The sequence below is a fragment of the Lepisma saccharinum genome, chromosome 6, assembly GCF_977018435.1.
Source record: "Lepisma saccharinum chromosome 6, izLepSacc3.1, whole genome shotgun sequence".
In the NCBI taxonomy this organism is placed as follows: domain Eukaryota; kingdom Metazoa; phylum Arthropoda; class Insecta; order Zygentoma; family Lepismatidae; genus Lepisma; species Lepisma saccharinum.
In genome coordinates, this window is record NC_139234.1 from 93,418,544 (window position 1) to 93,434,890 (window position 16,347).

At 37.7% G+C, this 16,347-nt stretch overlaps 1 protein-coding gene across 8 annotated transcripts in view; it reads left to right on the forward strand.

Annotated features, from left to right (window-relative positions):
• The first annotated feature begins 1,451 nt into the window (after nt 1-1,451).
• kmr (pleckstrin homology domain-containing family A member kramer) overlaps nt 1,452-16,347 on the forward strand; it is a 291,215-nt gene continuing 276,319 nt past the window's right edge. For all 8 annotated transcript variants that reach the window (XM_083124233.1, XM_083124241.1, XM_083124238.1 and 5 more), the window contains exon 1: nt 1,452-1,835. In XM_083124233.1, coding sequence (XP_082980359.1) covers nt 1,774-1,835 — 62 coding nt within the window. In that variant the 5' untranslated portion in view covers nt 1,452-1,773. The remainder of the gene's footprint in view (nt 1,836-16,347) is intronic.

Here is a 16,347-nt window from a genome sequence, read left to right on the forward strand (position 1 = left end):
CTGATACCATCTTTCAGATCATTGTCTGTCCTCGGCCTTCCTTGGTAAACTTTAGCTTGCAGGTACTCCCACAGAAAGAAGTCGCAGGGTGCGAGCTCGGGGGAACGAGTTGGTCATGGAAGGTGACTTAAAAGTGAGATCAGACGCCCTGGAAACATTTCACGTAGCACGTTCATCGATACACGTGCTGTGGCACCATCCTGTTGGAACCACACAGCCAATTTGCCACGTTCGTTCGATTGCGGCTGCAGGAAGTTGCGTAACATCCATACATAACGGTCAGACGTTACATTAACTGCGTGCAGTCTTACTCTTCATGGAGTTGTCTCTGTACATATGGGAAACAAAATGGTAATCCTTGTTCTTTCCAACTGTGAAATAAAATTTTGCATAACATCGATCGTTGCTTTGTTATTCACGAATGAAATCCGGGAGTTATTTCGGCTGCACCCTGTATACTCGATGGTTTTATCCGCTGAACTTATTGGAAGGCAAGGAATTTGGCTCATACGGCTTTAAAGGATTCCAAAGATTTATGCACACTACTAATGATAATATCCATAAAATATTAATCAGGAACTTTACTTTTCGTTAATTGGATCTAACTCATTTTTTGTTATTCAATAAATATTCAATTATTTTTCTATCTGACATTACATTCCTTGCCAGGGCAGTTGTTTTTGTGCAAATCTTGGCGATCTTAACTACACGTAAGCCAGATAATGAATACTTGCTGTTATATTTCTATTCTTTTACTATCTTTTACCTATTCATGCAATAATAACAATACAATATTAATTAATGTACATATTTAATTAATTAATATATTAATTTAATTAAATATAATTATCCTAATTATTATTATTGCGACACTTGATTGGACATATATATATATATATGGGAGGCTGAATTTTGTACCCCCCCAAATGAAAAACGTTCCTGCGCCGCTGTGTACGAGTAGCACAACAGACGTCTGTTTAATGTCAGCCCAAATATTGTAGTAACATTCCTCCCATTTTTTGTTCTTGTCTCTTGATTGCTTTTCATTATTGTAATATGATGACGTACAGCAATGTCGGCCTTTCGGGGAACCGCCCCGGCTGCCCCAGCCTAGCTGCGCCCCTGGGCAACAGTCCATCAGGACTTCGGGACTGCTAAGCTAACCAAATACAAAGACAAAAATCTGGGCGTGTGCATATGCATTTGCTGTCTTTGGGCAACACAAATATACCAATCAAGCAATTCGCGCGGCATTGGAAGAAAATCTTTTCGCCACCCTTTGACGGGCCAACAAAAAGGTTTCTGCCTCAGCCGACCTGACGAATCACATCCGTTTGTAAAATCCCTTGGGTTGGTAGCCTTGCGCTGAAACGCGTGCTCCGGATGTTTTCGGCATTGGAGACTCGAAGGCCTTGTCACGTGACCGTGCGTGTCAAGTGCAGGAGGAGAGATTACAGGTGGGATGGCTGTGACTTGGCAACCTGTCGCTCGCTCATCGTAGCCGTCGAGGAATCCGAGCAAAAATCTGAAAGGAGCGGATCGCGAATAGGCGAGTCAGTGTCTGTCGAAGTGTCCGTTGTGTTGGTGGCTGTGTGGCTCTGCAGTGCGAGGTTCATCCGTTATGAAACTCCAAGCCTCGTTGACATGTAAGTGCGTGTTGTGTTGCCGTCAACGAAACACGGGCGAGGTATCTGCGTACGAAATGTCGCGATGATCAAACAGGTGTCGGCAACAAGTTAATATGTAGAAACGCATTGACTTCATGGTTGTACGATGACGACGCCATGGACAAAGCGTCTTGTGCCGGAAGCAACGGACATTCCGCCGCATACAAGGTGAGTACTTCGTGAGAATGTGTGTGTGGGCTTCGGTCATGGCGTACCAACAGAACAACTGCCAAGCGCAATCCAGCGCTGAGCTTCCTTCTGTTATGAATATCCATTGACAGCGCCAGCTTTAGTTAAACGTCTGGGGATGCTGACCGGGTGCGGAATGAAATTTAGGGGGTGCGATGCTGAAAGCAAAGGAAAATGAAACGTGTATGTATCCTTTAGCCAGTACATCAAATACCGATCAACTTTTAGTAGGCTTCTATGAAAATATGCGATTGACTCGATTCATATCTGCTTGCTTGCTTTGACCACAACATGTATTTACAAAGAAGTATAAATGGTTTCCCTTTTAGATTAGTATCAATGGCTTGCCTATATTAGACGACATGGTATTCATAAGTCATAACGTAAATGACATCAACACACACACACACAAAACTGATTCGTTTTAATTAACAATACACGTTTGGTTAAGCAATTTGGTAACTGTAAACAAACAAAAATAATAGTAATTTTGAACAAATTCTTTTGTAACTTTTAGCAAATGTGCATTATTACTAAAGAGCATTTATTACTTGTGAATTATCATTTACTTGTCGCCTATTTTTACAAATGTTTGGTTGAAAGAAAAAAAAATGATTATTCCAAACTTTTTCCTCTGTGAAGACTTAACAGAATTTTCGGCTGAAAATAGGTTTTAAAAAGGATAATCCAACATGAAAGGAGCAGAAGGCATAAACAAACTGATTTGGTTTTGTTGTCCCAATTGTTATTTGCTGTAGGCGTCAAAGTAAAAGTTGTAAACAAGATAACAAATCGTAAGGAAGTTCGTGCGTGAAAAGCAATATTGCTCAGATTATATGAATCTTCAGGCGTTTTATACGCGAATATTAGCAAATCTTACAAGATGTCATGACATAAAAATATTACTGTTGGCACGTCATGTGCATGTTTGCAGTTTTCAGTATACGACTGTTTAAGGCCATTTACCGTTCTTTTTTTACAATTCTAAATTTTACGTAACCAAGTTGCTACATGAAATTAATTTTTTGAAAATTTTGGAAAAGCAGAAGCCTGTTATTTGCGAAGTTAGGAGCGATGAAGGATGTCAGATAACGGGTTTTTGAGAAAGGTAAAATATTAATTTTCAACACAATTTCTTGCTCATTTCATGTTACTCACAGCGTAATACTGAGACTGAAATTCTAAACACAAAATTTTCCAAACCCACAGGTAAAAAAAATGTTATTGTTCCTTATATTATGAAAATAATATCTAAAATACTATAATGTGTGTAAACAGTAACAACGATTCTTTGTAAACTGTTTTAGACCGCAACAAACAAGATTTGTAATTAACTGAACTTGCACCCACTCCTTGCACATTTATAAACATTTTGAATATGTCCCTTCCCTGTCTCCTTTTGTTAGGACGAACGTTGTTTTTTATTTTATTTATTTACATTTTACTTGGGATTACCGCTAACGTTGTTTTTTAACCAATTTACACTACTAATTCTTCTTCTTGTTTTTAATATTTCTGTGCAAACAGCATCTCCACGAGCCTGTTAAAAATTATACTTTTTTTGTCTAAAGTGCATGCTCAATGCGCATGTCTACAACAAAATCCTTGAATACAAGAAGCACAAGTAAATTGTGTGACAAAAATGTTGTTTTAAGTCTAATAGACTGATTGGAACAGATCCAACAGTTTAACGTAGAATCCGAACCGCCACTGTATTAAATATATATCCACCAAGCTTATTTGTAATCCTTTTAATATTTTTCAATACTCTTTATTCCATATTTCTTTGTACGTATTAATCTCGCAGACAAGGGTTTGTTGTAAGAACGGCCCTTGAGGCCGAAACGCCCGCTCCAATAAAGATGATTTTATTATTATTATTATTTGTCTCATGCAATTGATCCAGGAACCTTTGAATACAAGGTGCCACTACGCTATCCTGCTCCTTTAACCAGGGTGCGAAATCACTGAAGATTGGTGGGAGGGGGGGGGGAGGAGCAGGCCTGCAGACAGACAGACAGACACACACACACACACACACACACACACACACACACATGCATATATAATATCATTAATGTGTGTCAATTATTAAATAAGCACTTTATATTATAAAATATACAATATATTATATCGACTGTCTTTCATTCAAAACTTAATTAATTTGCAAATTGAAGATTTAAATGTAGGTACTACTGATGCTATGAACAATGATTTGCGTAAGGGAGGAGGTACAAATATTAACAGACAACAGTTTTTTGTATAAAATTCACATATAAATTCTATTACGTGTTTTATTAATATATTTATATATTTCGTGGTTGCTAACGAAAAGCAATGAGAAATGGAGAAGAAATAACAAGTTCGTCTAATTTCTGTGTTCTGGGGATTGCTGGTTCAGTGTCCAAAGAGATAAGGCTATTTGTTGTCCGTTCTTTTTGTATGTTTTCGATATTATTCCAGTCAAGTATATTCGAATCCCAAACTAATTGTTTATGTTTGTTGTTAAAACAAAAGCTCTCCTGGAAGAATTTGGTGGTGGGAGGATTTCAGGACAAGATCATTGGTGGGGGAATTCCCCCCTTGGACTTCGCAACCTGCCTTTAACTATAGCAAATAGTGTAGTTTCTAAAACAAACAAACAAAGTTTGACACGACAATTTGTTATTATTTATTTTCCTTTTCTGCGGAATAATTTATATTTTGTTACTATACAGTATATTAAGTACACTTATTACATTAAACAGAAAGCCCTTTATATTATGCAACAACAACATTGTAAAAATAATGCTTTATATATAATTTGAGAAACATCAAAGTAGTACAGATCGTATTCACGAGTAAATTACATGTAAACATTTTTAAGCAGTAAATACGAAACATGTAATAGGACTTTTGTCAAATCATTGTTTTGCGAGCGAAGCTAGGGAAGAAAAGAGATTTTTTTTGTAACCAGAAAATTCTTAATTCTGCCGCCAATACTTTCATGGATGGTTGGAACATTTACTCTTTTCCAAATACTTTCTTATTTGCTCCTGGGGGTCCTTCCCAGCGTTGTCAACCTCCAGATAAGAAAAAGTGCTGCTTAATCTGTGAAATTATGCTGATAAACTGTGCTAGGATCTATAATAAATTATTAATATTATTGATATTAGTAATAGCAATTTATTATAATAATTATTTTTCGGATGGTTGTAATTTTAAGTTATGCATCTACTTTCCGAGATGAGTTCAACATTGAACTAGAGGAAGTTTGAGATGATTCGTCGACTACAAAGCTGATTTTTGTTTTTTGTGGCCCACAACCTTTAACCGATTTCATCCCATGAAATGTTCCTCGCAAGGTAAACTGGGGAGAATAAAGAAAAGATGAAGAGGAGAGGTTGTGGTTGGAAAAGCATGTCCCTGAACCAGAAATAAGATGTGGATGTAGCTTTATTTTTCTCAAATCGTCGTCTTTTGAAGTGAATTTTTTCCCTCCCAGAGAAGCAAGTTTGCAAATTATGCTAGATTTTTCATTATACAAAAACAGGTTGCTAGGTGTAAACGAAGGTCAAATTGTGCTAGGTGTAGTATCATTATTAGAGACCGGATATTAAAGGCAAACATTTTCCTCTAAAAAGGACCAAAAATGGAAAAGGGAAAATTATTACCAAGAAAAGGGGGAAATGACTATAGTTTTTTAGCGCAATATATCCCAATCATATATAAAAAGGGATACTTTAAATTTCGTATTAATGGATGGTATATATTGTGCTTTCATTTAAAATAATATTTTTAATGGAGTGCAAAAATAAACTATAATCCTTCTTCATTTCCTTTTTTTAAGGTAAAATACAGCGTATAATCTTACCATTCCTTTCAATGAAATCTTCCTTGCAACAGCTTACCTCATTCCATAGCTTGCTGCCACTTGTGCCTGGCTTCGCCATTTCACTGACACTCAATTCCGTCGTCACTGTCACACAGTTAAGTTAAAACAAACCAACAGGCGTGTCGCTTACAATGCGTTTCGCATTGTTGCAACAATTGCTGCAATGTACTCCCAAAACTCATGGGAGGGAAGGTAAGGTAGAAGGCGCTTGTTCTTTCTTTCCTCTGATGTTTTGTTTAGGGAAAATACAGTCGTACAAAATATTTCATATCTTGTCAATAAAGGGACCAAGGAAGATATTTTTTGGAAAGGGGGAAAAATAATATAGGCTGGATAACTAGTCAATAAAGGAACCAGAAAGGAAAATGTTTAAAAAAAGGAATGTGGGGTGAAAAATGAAAAAAAGGGAAGTCAAAACCATGTAATCTTCTTGGTGGAAGATAATTATCATCACTGTTGTTATTTATTCCATGATCCGTGTTGAAAAATAAAAAAGGACCGTGAAAATGTCTCTTTCGCGCTTCATCCCTTTCGCGGTAGTTCCGGCGTCCCTTTACATCGCTCGTTCTTCCTTTGCCTGCCCCCACCCCGCAGCCAGTGGCGGATCCAGGAATAGCACTTGGGAGAAGCGATTTTCCCGCGGAAGCCCATTCTAACCAATGTTGACATCGTTTCTATGTAAGCAATATGTAACACTACTCTGTGGTCTATACAAATTAACGGGCACAGGGTGAAAATAGGGCCTGGGCCTGAATCCCAGATAAGTAAATAATGTTTATTATTTTCTTCCATCGTCATTGTATCTTTCCGTTGTCGTGATAAACCTAACAATATAAAGATACAACTGAAGGTGGGGAAACATTCGAAGGAACGAGGATCTTATCTCTAGTACCATGTCGTCTGTGTTGAGCTAGGATAATGTTGAAATATACATAAAGCATTAAGGTCGTTATTTATATAATTTTGGTTTGGAATGTGGTTAGATTATTACCAGAAGATCTCAATACAGAATTAGGAACTCGGTATTACAATATTTGCACAATGCCCATAACAACCATCCACCAAGATTCACACCAATGAAATAAAGGATTGCGTACGTATACAATACTGACATAGAAATAACATATATGTTAATTGTAATGCATGCTAAATACTAGTCTAGGCATTTGGGAGGTGTGGTATACCACCCCATGCATCCGCGCCTGCCCATAAGTTATGTGTGGGTTATCCTGGAGCATGTAAAACTGAAATTATGGCGAAAAAAAGCTGATGATATATTTTAAAGAATGTCGGAGAGAAGCTTCCAGACACATCTAAAACAGATTGAAAATTATTTTACACATAATTTTGTTCTAATTATGTTATTTATTGTTAGTTATTCATTAGACTATAAACGTTGATCACTATCATTTAGAACATAGATTATTACAGACGAAATGTACACTTCTCCAAATGTTACTTGACCGCCCTGCAAGATTTCTAAGTCCAGAAATCGTTAATGTGGCAACATAGTTCTTGAGAACCAGCAGAGAGTAGTAAATTTACTACAGGTTTCTTTAATGGTCGAGAAACCCTGTGGTGAAAGATTTACATTCTTGTTTATAACATGAAGTCGCAAACTATATTCGCCCAACATATTAATAGAGAACAAAACGGAAAACTCAAGTATGAGGAATATTTTAAGAGAATACTTGCGATTCGGCATCTTAAAATTGGAATCAGAGAAACTGTTGTGAGGTTGGAAACACTGCACTCGCTCGTGGTCCACCAGGAGGAAAACGCTGTCAAGTTTGAACACAAAAGGGCATAATTAAGAATAGTTTATGCAAATAAAATGTAACAACACCTTGCAAGGTACTGTGCAATGAACGAAAAGTAATAATTCTCGCAATTTGCAATGAAAATGTGTTCGTCCTTTGGAAAAGTGGGTAGCTTGCGGAATCAGCAAAACGATTCAAGTCATTTCATACCAGCAATGTTGTAGATGGAGTATTGGTAAAGTACTCGTGTCACATATATCTTTTTCCCTGGAAATTTAGGGTCGCGGGTTCAATTCCAAAACCCTCCATTTTTTTAATGGCATTCAGATACATTGGGTATGGAGTTTAGTAATTAAGTTCAATAATTTTTAGTTTCAGAATTTCCATCAGCTCTATGTATTTGTGTTTTTTTTCTTTCTGGTAGTAAGGTACACAATTCAGAGATGAGATGTATTTCAAGCACTAACTTTACACTCTTGTGAAAAGTCTGCTATTATTTTGAAACTAATTTACACAACGTATCCTTGGTTATTACCATTCACTCTAAGTACCTTATTTTATTATTCTTTGAAAAACAATAGGAACATTCATAAATTTGGATCGAAAAAACCTAAATTGTCGTCGTATTCCAACAGATAGTATTTGGTCAAACAATGAAAGTGCTGACTAGGGCTCGGAAGTTGACGAATTCTGAGCCTTCAGAACAATGCTAAACCTGATACTAGTCCGTTTCCCTTCAGCTAGAACCAGAAAATATTTTTTTTTCTTGCTTTTAGGTAATTTTCAGTATTTCTTGCTTTTTGTTACATTTTTCTTAAGTTTAAAGCTATTTTTTTCGTCTTCGTTTCGTGAATTTTTAATGCATTTGCTAGCATAACTTATAGATTTAAATTTCCTGACTGGTCCTTTTAGCAAGTACGCCATTAAACGAATATATGGTCAATGGAGAAGGAAACTATTATTTTCAAGTGAAATATTTGACAATGCATAAACTAATTAATTGTGGTTAAATTTATTTTTCCTGCAGCAAACTTAAAATGCTTTGTGTGAAGCCTACTTTGAGATTCCCGTGCTAGCCTCTGATATCGCTTTAATCTGTGCTTTTAAATCAAATTTGTCACAATATTAAAAAAATATATATAACAAAAATGTATATTGAGTTGCTGATCGTCTACTGTATCTTGGAAGATCCATTCTCAAAGGAGGTGAATGATTTATACAAAAAAAGGTGTAGTGCATACATGTTACGTAACCTTGAAGTTAAAACATAGAAAATTAAATTAGCACTTAACTGCTTTTATCCCCTTTCTTCAGTAGTTAGTAGTTTAAACCTCGAAACAGCGGGTTTTATCGATTATTCAACGACTCTCTTCTAATTTATTTAAAAAATCAAGCTTTCATTTTCAGCGCGAAAAGTATTTTAGGCCATTTTTAAAAATAATTTTAAGGTTATTCTACTAAACTTCCGAGCCTTAGCGAAGACTAAGCTATGCTTCCTATCTGCTTCCTGCAACTGTCACGTGCTATCAGATTGTCTGCCTCAATTTAGATATCTGTCTGGAATTTAAGGTTTCCGGGTCTTGGAATAAATCAACATTATTTCCATGAATCTGAAGAAATATTTCGTGAAACGCTTTTTGCCTTCTGAAAAAGTATCTGCTGTGGTTGGAGTTCTCTTGTTGACTTGAAGCCACATTTAAAACCTTGCATTCTTCTTCTTCTTCTTCTTTTTGCCTTTTGCTTGTCCGGATTAAGCCAGTCCGGCTTATCGGGGTCCGGATTAACGAAGTTTTACTGCATTTTCACGTTTGATAATGAATTGAGGAGCGCAGAAAATAACAACAAAAGAGTAAAATTTTATAATACAACAATGTTCTAACTAAAAATGAATCATTGTTTGATAAGATGAAATACTTTTAAATACCTAAACCATAATAGAAACGATTCTATTTTGTTTTCTTGCTCTGTAGGGGTGCAAATACTTAATACAGACTTTCAGATGCCAGGAGTGGAGATGGCATTTGTGTTTTGTGACTTTGCGTAGCCTTTTGTGCCACTTTTGATAATTAGGACGATGGGGATGAGTATATGAAAATTGTCAAGGAACACTTCCAATCCATGTCCAGACCGGGATCTTTGCTGTCGAAATCGAAAGTAGGCTACGTCACGGTCTTGGCCATTGAAGTTTGTCCTCGATAATTTACGACCATTTTCCACCTTCATCTAGCACATAGTTGTTCGGATCCCACTTTAAATTGTACGTCAAGTGGCGATTAGCCTTACTGTGCATAAAGTGGACTTAAAGCAACATTTCAATCAATCAATCAGTTAACATAACGTTGTTGACCCAAACTAATAAAAGGGAGATAACAGTTATTATCAATTGGCGCCATATTGATAATCTAATGTTCAGGCTCTGATTTGGGAGGCCTTGGGGCATGCAGCCCGGGCATCCATTTGCAAAGGAAAAAAAATTCTTTGAAAAGAGCTACAGAATTAAACATCATATATTCTAAATGTTAAAATATAAACAAACATATAACTTTGCCATAACGTGGCCTAAGAGTTATAACTGACATTAAGGGAAGGGGACTCACGACGTTGTCAACTCCATGGCCTCTACACAGTGGCGTACGGCAAATCCCCGCAGTGCGGGAGGCGTCCGGGGATGATCACGTTTTTTGAGGGGGCCTTTGCCATGCCCTTTACATACTCAAATATGTGTACGTAAAACAATATATGTGTCCAGGCTAATGTCGAAGTACAGATGAACTCAAATTTTTGTAAGTAAGTTTTATAAGTTTCATCTGTACATGATTTTGATTTTGCAAAATATTTGTGTGAACAGCTCTCCAGAGGTATATCGACCTGCGTGGCGACGTCGTTATCACAGCTCGCTTGGTTGGAACCCCAGCCTGGGCATACGTGTTCTTTGTGAGTGTTTCGTCATCAGTTTCATCCCTATCGTCGCGATTAGCCAAAGGCGAAAGAAAGGAGACACTAAATAAGAAACATGAAGTCAGATCTTTCCAGAAGTGTGTGTATGAACATCAGCAGCGGCAATTGGGGGAAAAATTTGGAGGGTAAGAACATTTACTTTCTCTTGGCAGACAAAGTTAGCATTAGGAGGCCATAGTGAGAGGGCAAAAAGTGGCAAAAGTGATCGTCAACTTCCCCACACGTCCCTCCTCCCCCTAATTGCCGCAACTATACATAACACTGAACAAACTGAATAACAGCAAAAGCTTTGACATTTCTTTTTACAAGTACGTGTATTTTATGTACAAGGGGCCGAGATCCAGCACTGGCCTCTACACATATAAATCTTAGCCAGCTACCATCGTAGGCCACACCATGAGCTTAATTGTGATTCTAAGATTTCATTTCTCTTTTTGTAGTTGTTACATCGGAAGTTCATTAGACCATTAATTCGTCGTTCGTTTCCTCTGAAGGTTTTAGCAATTTTACGCATTTCCTGTGGAGCTCCAACTACAACTAGATGTTTTGGAGTGGCTTAAAACCTGTGCATGATGTGAAGGAAGTGGCGAAGTTGTCAAACAGGTTGGCGACCGGTCCTTTCTGCTCTTGGCCACAGTCGTTGTTTTTCTTTGCCATTCGCCGAGAAGATAACGCAAGTGCTTCGGCAGACGATTTTTAACTCTCTCATTTCACTCTTTTTTTCCTTTCTGTTGATTGATATTCGTTCTTCTTTCCACAGTCAGTTTCCACAGTCAGTTATGAAACGAGCATTTTAAAGTGACCAGTGAAATTTTAGTTCTTTCGTACTGATCTTGGAGTTTTCCTTTTCTTCTCAGCACTTTCGCGTTACTTTTTACACGTTGGACATTGCCTCTCCTGGCTACCATCCTTTCTAGTGGTTAGCATAGGGCATTCCGAAACCTAGAAACCTGAAATCGAGCTTGGAATAAAATAAAAGCATATGCGTTTGTCGGTGTTGATACACCCTCCACGTTGACACAAACAAGTCTCCCTTATCGCACAACTCGAGGACAACCTTGCGTTCTGACGTCACCGGGGAATACTTTCATTCTTAGGCTAAAATTCAGGCCCCTAGCCAGGCGCCCCCCCTGGCAGTGCCAACAGCCCCCTCCGGCAGTGCCATCAGCCCGTCTCCGGCAGTGCCATCACCCTTGACATTAGGTAAAACTATTTTGTATAATTTGTTTGCAGTGAAGAAGTGAAAATGTAGGCAGCTCATAACTTTAAGGATAAATCCACAGAACATGAACAGCAGCTATTACATTCGCTCATCTTGTTTATGAGCAGAAGTCTAAGTAGCTGCAAATATTTAGTTTAGAAGATTATCTAGACTTTGTAAGTTCTTTCACAGGAGAGCTTCTTTCTCTGTACCTTCACTGTCCCTGTTGCGACCTCCCGTTTAGACAGAAATTTCTGACTTTGATATCATCATACAAATTCCCTTCTCATCTGCATCAAAGGTCAACAGCTCCCTAGTTTTGAGAACGTAAGGGAGTGTCAGTGCTTCGGCCGGGGGTGGAATGTACTGTAGGCACTGTGATTGAATATTGTGTATTTTTTGTATGATATAAATATCTGCATCATCTAAAGTAGTATGCAGTGTGTAAGGGATGATTTCAGTATCAGTCAATTAACACTTCAAGAGATGTTTTATAAGACGTAGGAGATATTTATAAATTTTGTTCACCAATGACCCCCCTCCCACACACACACATAATTTACCTTCATTTAATACTGTTCAATTTTTTAAAAAATAACCCATGAGCCCCCCTGATAACTCGTGAGCCCCCCCTGGAGATCAGTTCTAGCTACGGGCCTGGGCTAAATGCCTAAGTTGTTAGGTTAGGCTTGTTAAGTTTAGTTCTCTTAGCATAAATTATATATTTACAGCGTATTTATATTAAAAGAACCAAACCTAGCAGACCTAACCTAACAACGTAGGCATTTCTCCTCTGACGTCAAGGTTGTCCTCGCGTTGTGCGATATGGGAGACCGTTGACAAGCATGCCAGGGAAAAAATGAAATGGATCAATTAAGACATGTAGGGGAAACCAGGGCAAAATGTTCTCCTGGGGCAAAACGATCATGTTTAAAATTTATAGCAAAAAACTCTTGATGTTAGGGAAGTGATATTTTTCACTATTGTATATGGAGAATAGTAACTCTGAAAATAATTTCAAATATGTAGATGTTTATAAAGCATATAATCAGAGGGGGATTTATAAAATTTGGGCCCCTAGGCTATCCTTTGTTTTGGGCCTTACCGACATTATTATTATCTATTATTCGAGCACTGACGTGACCTCACGCGGTTTCCTTTGCAGTCTGCCATACAGACTTGCACTCCAGTTAAAATACAGCACTGAAAATAAGGTTGTCATGTAACAAGTTATTTAAAACTCCTTCCTTCTACTTTCTTTCATGAAGTAGGCATGTAAAAGGGCTCGACATGTTGGTTTATTTTGGTATAATCACAGAATTCAGAAATTTTAATAGTCGATTGTCCTTGTCACTTTTCCCCCTCCAGCAACTCATTTTTGTGCGCCCCCCCCCCTGGATTTGCGGCCTCTAGGATAACCTAGTGACAAATCCCCTCCTGCATATAATAGGGATACTTGCAAATGCTTTGACCTGTCTATTCAAGATGGCGTTCTGTTGTGACATTGTGTTTTCTGTGGTAATATCAATTGGGGCATAATGATCCCATCAAGGGATCTCTGATAGTGATAATGATAATCCAGAGTGCACTGATAACTTCCTACGTTCTGTTGATGGCGAAGGTTGGATTATGTGCCAGATGTCTAAACAATGGGCTCATGAACAATGTGCTGGAGTGGATGATGACGTTGAGTTCATTTGTGATCTCTCTAGATAATACGACTGTCAAGTCCAACGAAGTTAAATGTGAAAAATGCTATAACTGTTTCAATTTTTATTTCTAATTCTAAACTAATGTTTTACTGTTCTACTTTTTGACATGGCATTTATATTGTTGTAACATTATTGTACTCCCGAGGCAAAATGATTATTTGCATTATCTTATGTTTGCCTTTACTCAGTGTTGCATTTCAAATTTAACATTTCCAAACCAGTTCTCAATAATGGTTATAATGTTAACCAAAACATATGCGTAATCGTCATCATTGCATCGCGATGTTTATTCGAAATATACAATGTAGTTTAAAATATCTTAATTATTTTGCCCTGGTTTGCCCTACCAGTAGAAAATTTTGTAGGCAGTTTGAGGCAAAAATGTTTGCGAGGAGGGGGAAAAATGCTCGAGAACTCAACGGTGAAGTCTAGACATTCTGATCTGACCGGCTGGGTACACAGCCTCACTTAGTTCTTCCTTGTTTTTGCGTTTTTGTACAGCATTTTTGTCCAAATGTAAGAAAATTTATAGAAATGACGTAGCATAAGATAATCAAATTTGACAGGTGTCCACTAGGGATGGACGATATCGGAAATTAGGTATTGCGATTCATCGTCAAGAAAATATCGTCACAGACTACACGATACCATATTTTTTCCACGATTCGTATCGTGCCGGCAATACGTAGTTATCGTCTCATTTCCCGTGCTGAATTTCCCGTCACAAACAAAAGAGTATTTCATGTAATAACAACCAAGTTCGGTTCGTCACATTCGGATGGAAAAACGACATTGTAAGATTTGTACTTCGTACATAGGCTACGTCAGCAGAGCGAGAAGAGAATGGAAAGTTTGAGGCAATAATTAATTATTATGTAAATATATTGTACAAAAATTAATAATAATTACCTATATTGCAAAATCAAAGTAGCATTTGGTCATTTTCCATTACAACCAAAATAATTTGCCAAAAATGTTCTTTCCATTGTCACAATATTATTTTACATCAAGTTTGAAAAAATTTGTTCATTAGTGGCCTGCGCGGAAATCTGAAATTCCTCGTTCTGGCTAACTTTGTACGATAGACAGGGGCACTAAACACTATTAGACTTATCCAGAATTGAAGTCAATTGACCAGGGCTATATAAAATTTGGTTGGTTGAGAATCCTCATTTAAAAGTCTAGTTTTAGAAAATAATTGAATAATACGAGCTATATCACCAAAATTGAAACTTTCTACACCTTTCACGCCATTAGTTCATGTACGTTCTTTTTAAAAAATATTTTGTGTAAGTCAGACCTTCTCTTGATGCCCATATGATAATGGACATCTCCACTACGACATGAAATACGTTTTAAAAATTTTAGGGATAATGACACAAACATGGGATATGCAAAATATCTCGGCAATATTGCTATTGGATCTTGAGAAATAAGCCTTAAAACATTCTGTGGACATTCCTTACATTTTTACTCCATGATTCTGAGATTATTTCGCTATTGTCAGATCATCGACCATTGAACTGCTTCCATCCTGGACATATCGCTAACCCATAGACATAGAGGTATTATAGATAAGAAATGATCGTATTCTCAGGGAACTCTATTCATTTGAAACACTGCAACAGTTATAGCTAGCTGTTTTCTGTACTTCTATCTCGAGTCTTTGATAACAATGGAACAACCGACTTATCTGCATGTTATTGTTGTTTTAAACAATATCAAAGCCCCTGGTTTACGTCCTGCCATAAAAATACAGCTCAAAATGGTTTTATTTCAGGCAGCTCTTGCTTGAAAAATCTTTCAGTTACTTTCTCATGCCACTCTGTCTTCGAATAATTCCCAACGTCATATACTTCGACGTTTCAAAAGCCTTCGATAGAATTAACGATCATCTACTTTTTCGGGTGCAGTCCACGAGCGCACACTTTCATATGAAAGGTGCTACGAGCGCACAACATCAAATGCTGCGTTGCCACATCTATGATTGTGTAATGGCTAGGTTAGGTTAGCTTCGATTATGTCTTTGGGGTCTGCTGGTATCTTCACCCTTGTGCAGCGATACATTGCCCGTCTTAAGAGGCCAAATTCTTTATGAGATAGTGATGTTATTTAAATGGAATAGGGTGTTATGAATATAGCCATTCACATAATATGTGATACATAATATGTCAATTTATAAGGACCCAGCCGGGGTCCCTTGAAAGGCAATAACAGTTGACACAACGTGGCAACATCGCCATGGATTTTGTGCGCTCGTGGTATACATTTTGAACTACAAGCGCACGCAGCCTTTTGTTTGTGCGCTCCCGGCCTACGGCTACTTTTTCTTCATAAATTACTACCCACAATTAACATTCATGGCAAGATTATCTTTTTAGGTTCAAGACCCAGTGACGTGCGGTGACCTCGATACTTGGAATAGCAACTGATTTAGGAATATTTAAAGCATCATTTACTCCCCCTCCCCTCCCCTCAATCCCCCCCACATACAAACGCATCTGTACCCGAGACTGCACTTTATACATAGATAGGCTAATCGTGACTGGATCTACAGTTTAAAGTGCATGGGATCTGAACCACCATGTGCCTTCGCCGGATATCGAACCCATAACCCCTCACTTAACAAGGTGACGCCACCGGGAAGACCCGAAACTGCCTTGGGAATGAGCAACAGTTGCATTTATGAAGTTTGCACCAATAACTTCCTGCGGAGTGGTGAGAAAGTTCTCCATGTACAGTCACGGACACTGCCGGGTTGTAATGAATACATTAGCTTTCAATAGAATCGTTACAACCCGGCAGTGTCCGCGACTGTACAAGGGACGACTGGAAGAACTTCACCACAGAGAACGTTGAAAAGCATATGGTGGTGCAGTACTTCAATATATGGATTTGTATTGGACAAATTGTATCTTTCTTATCAAAGAATATAATTCATTACGCTGAAAATAGCTCCTTTTGTACAAAAATTGCATCTAAAACT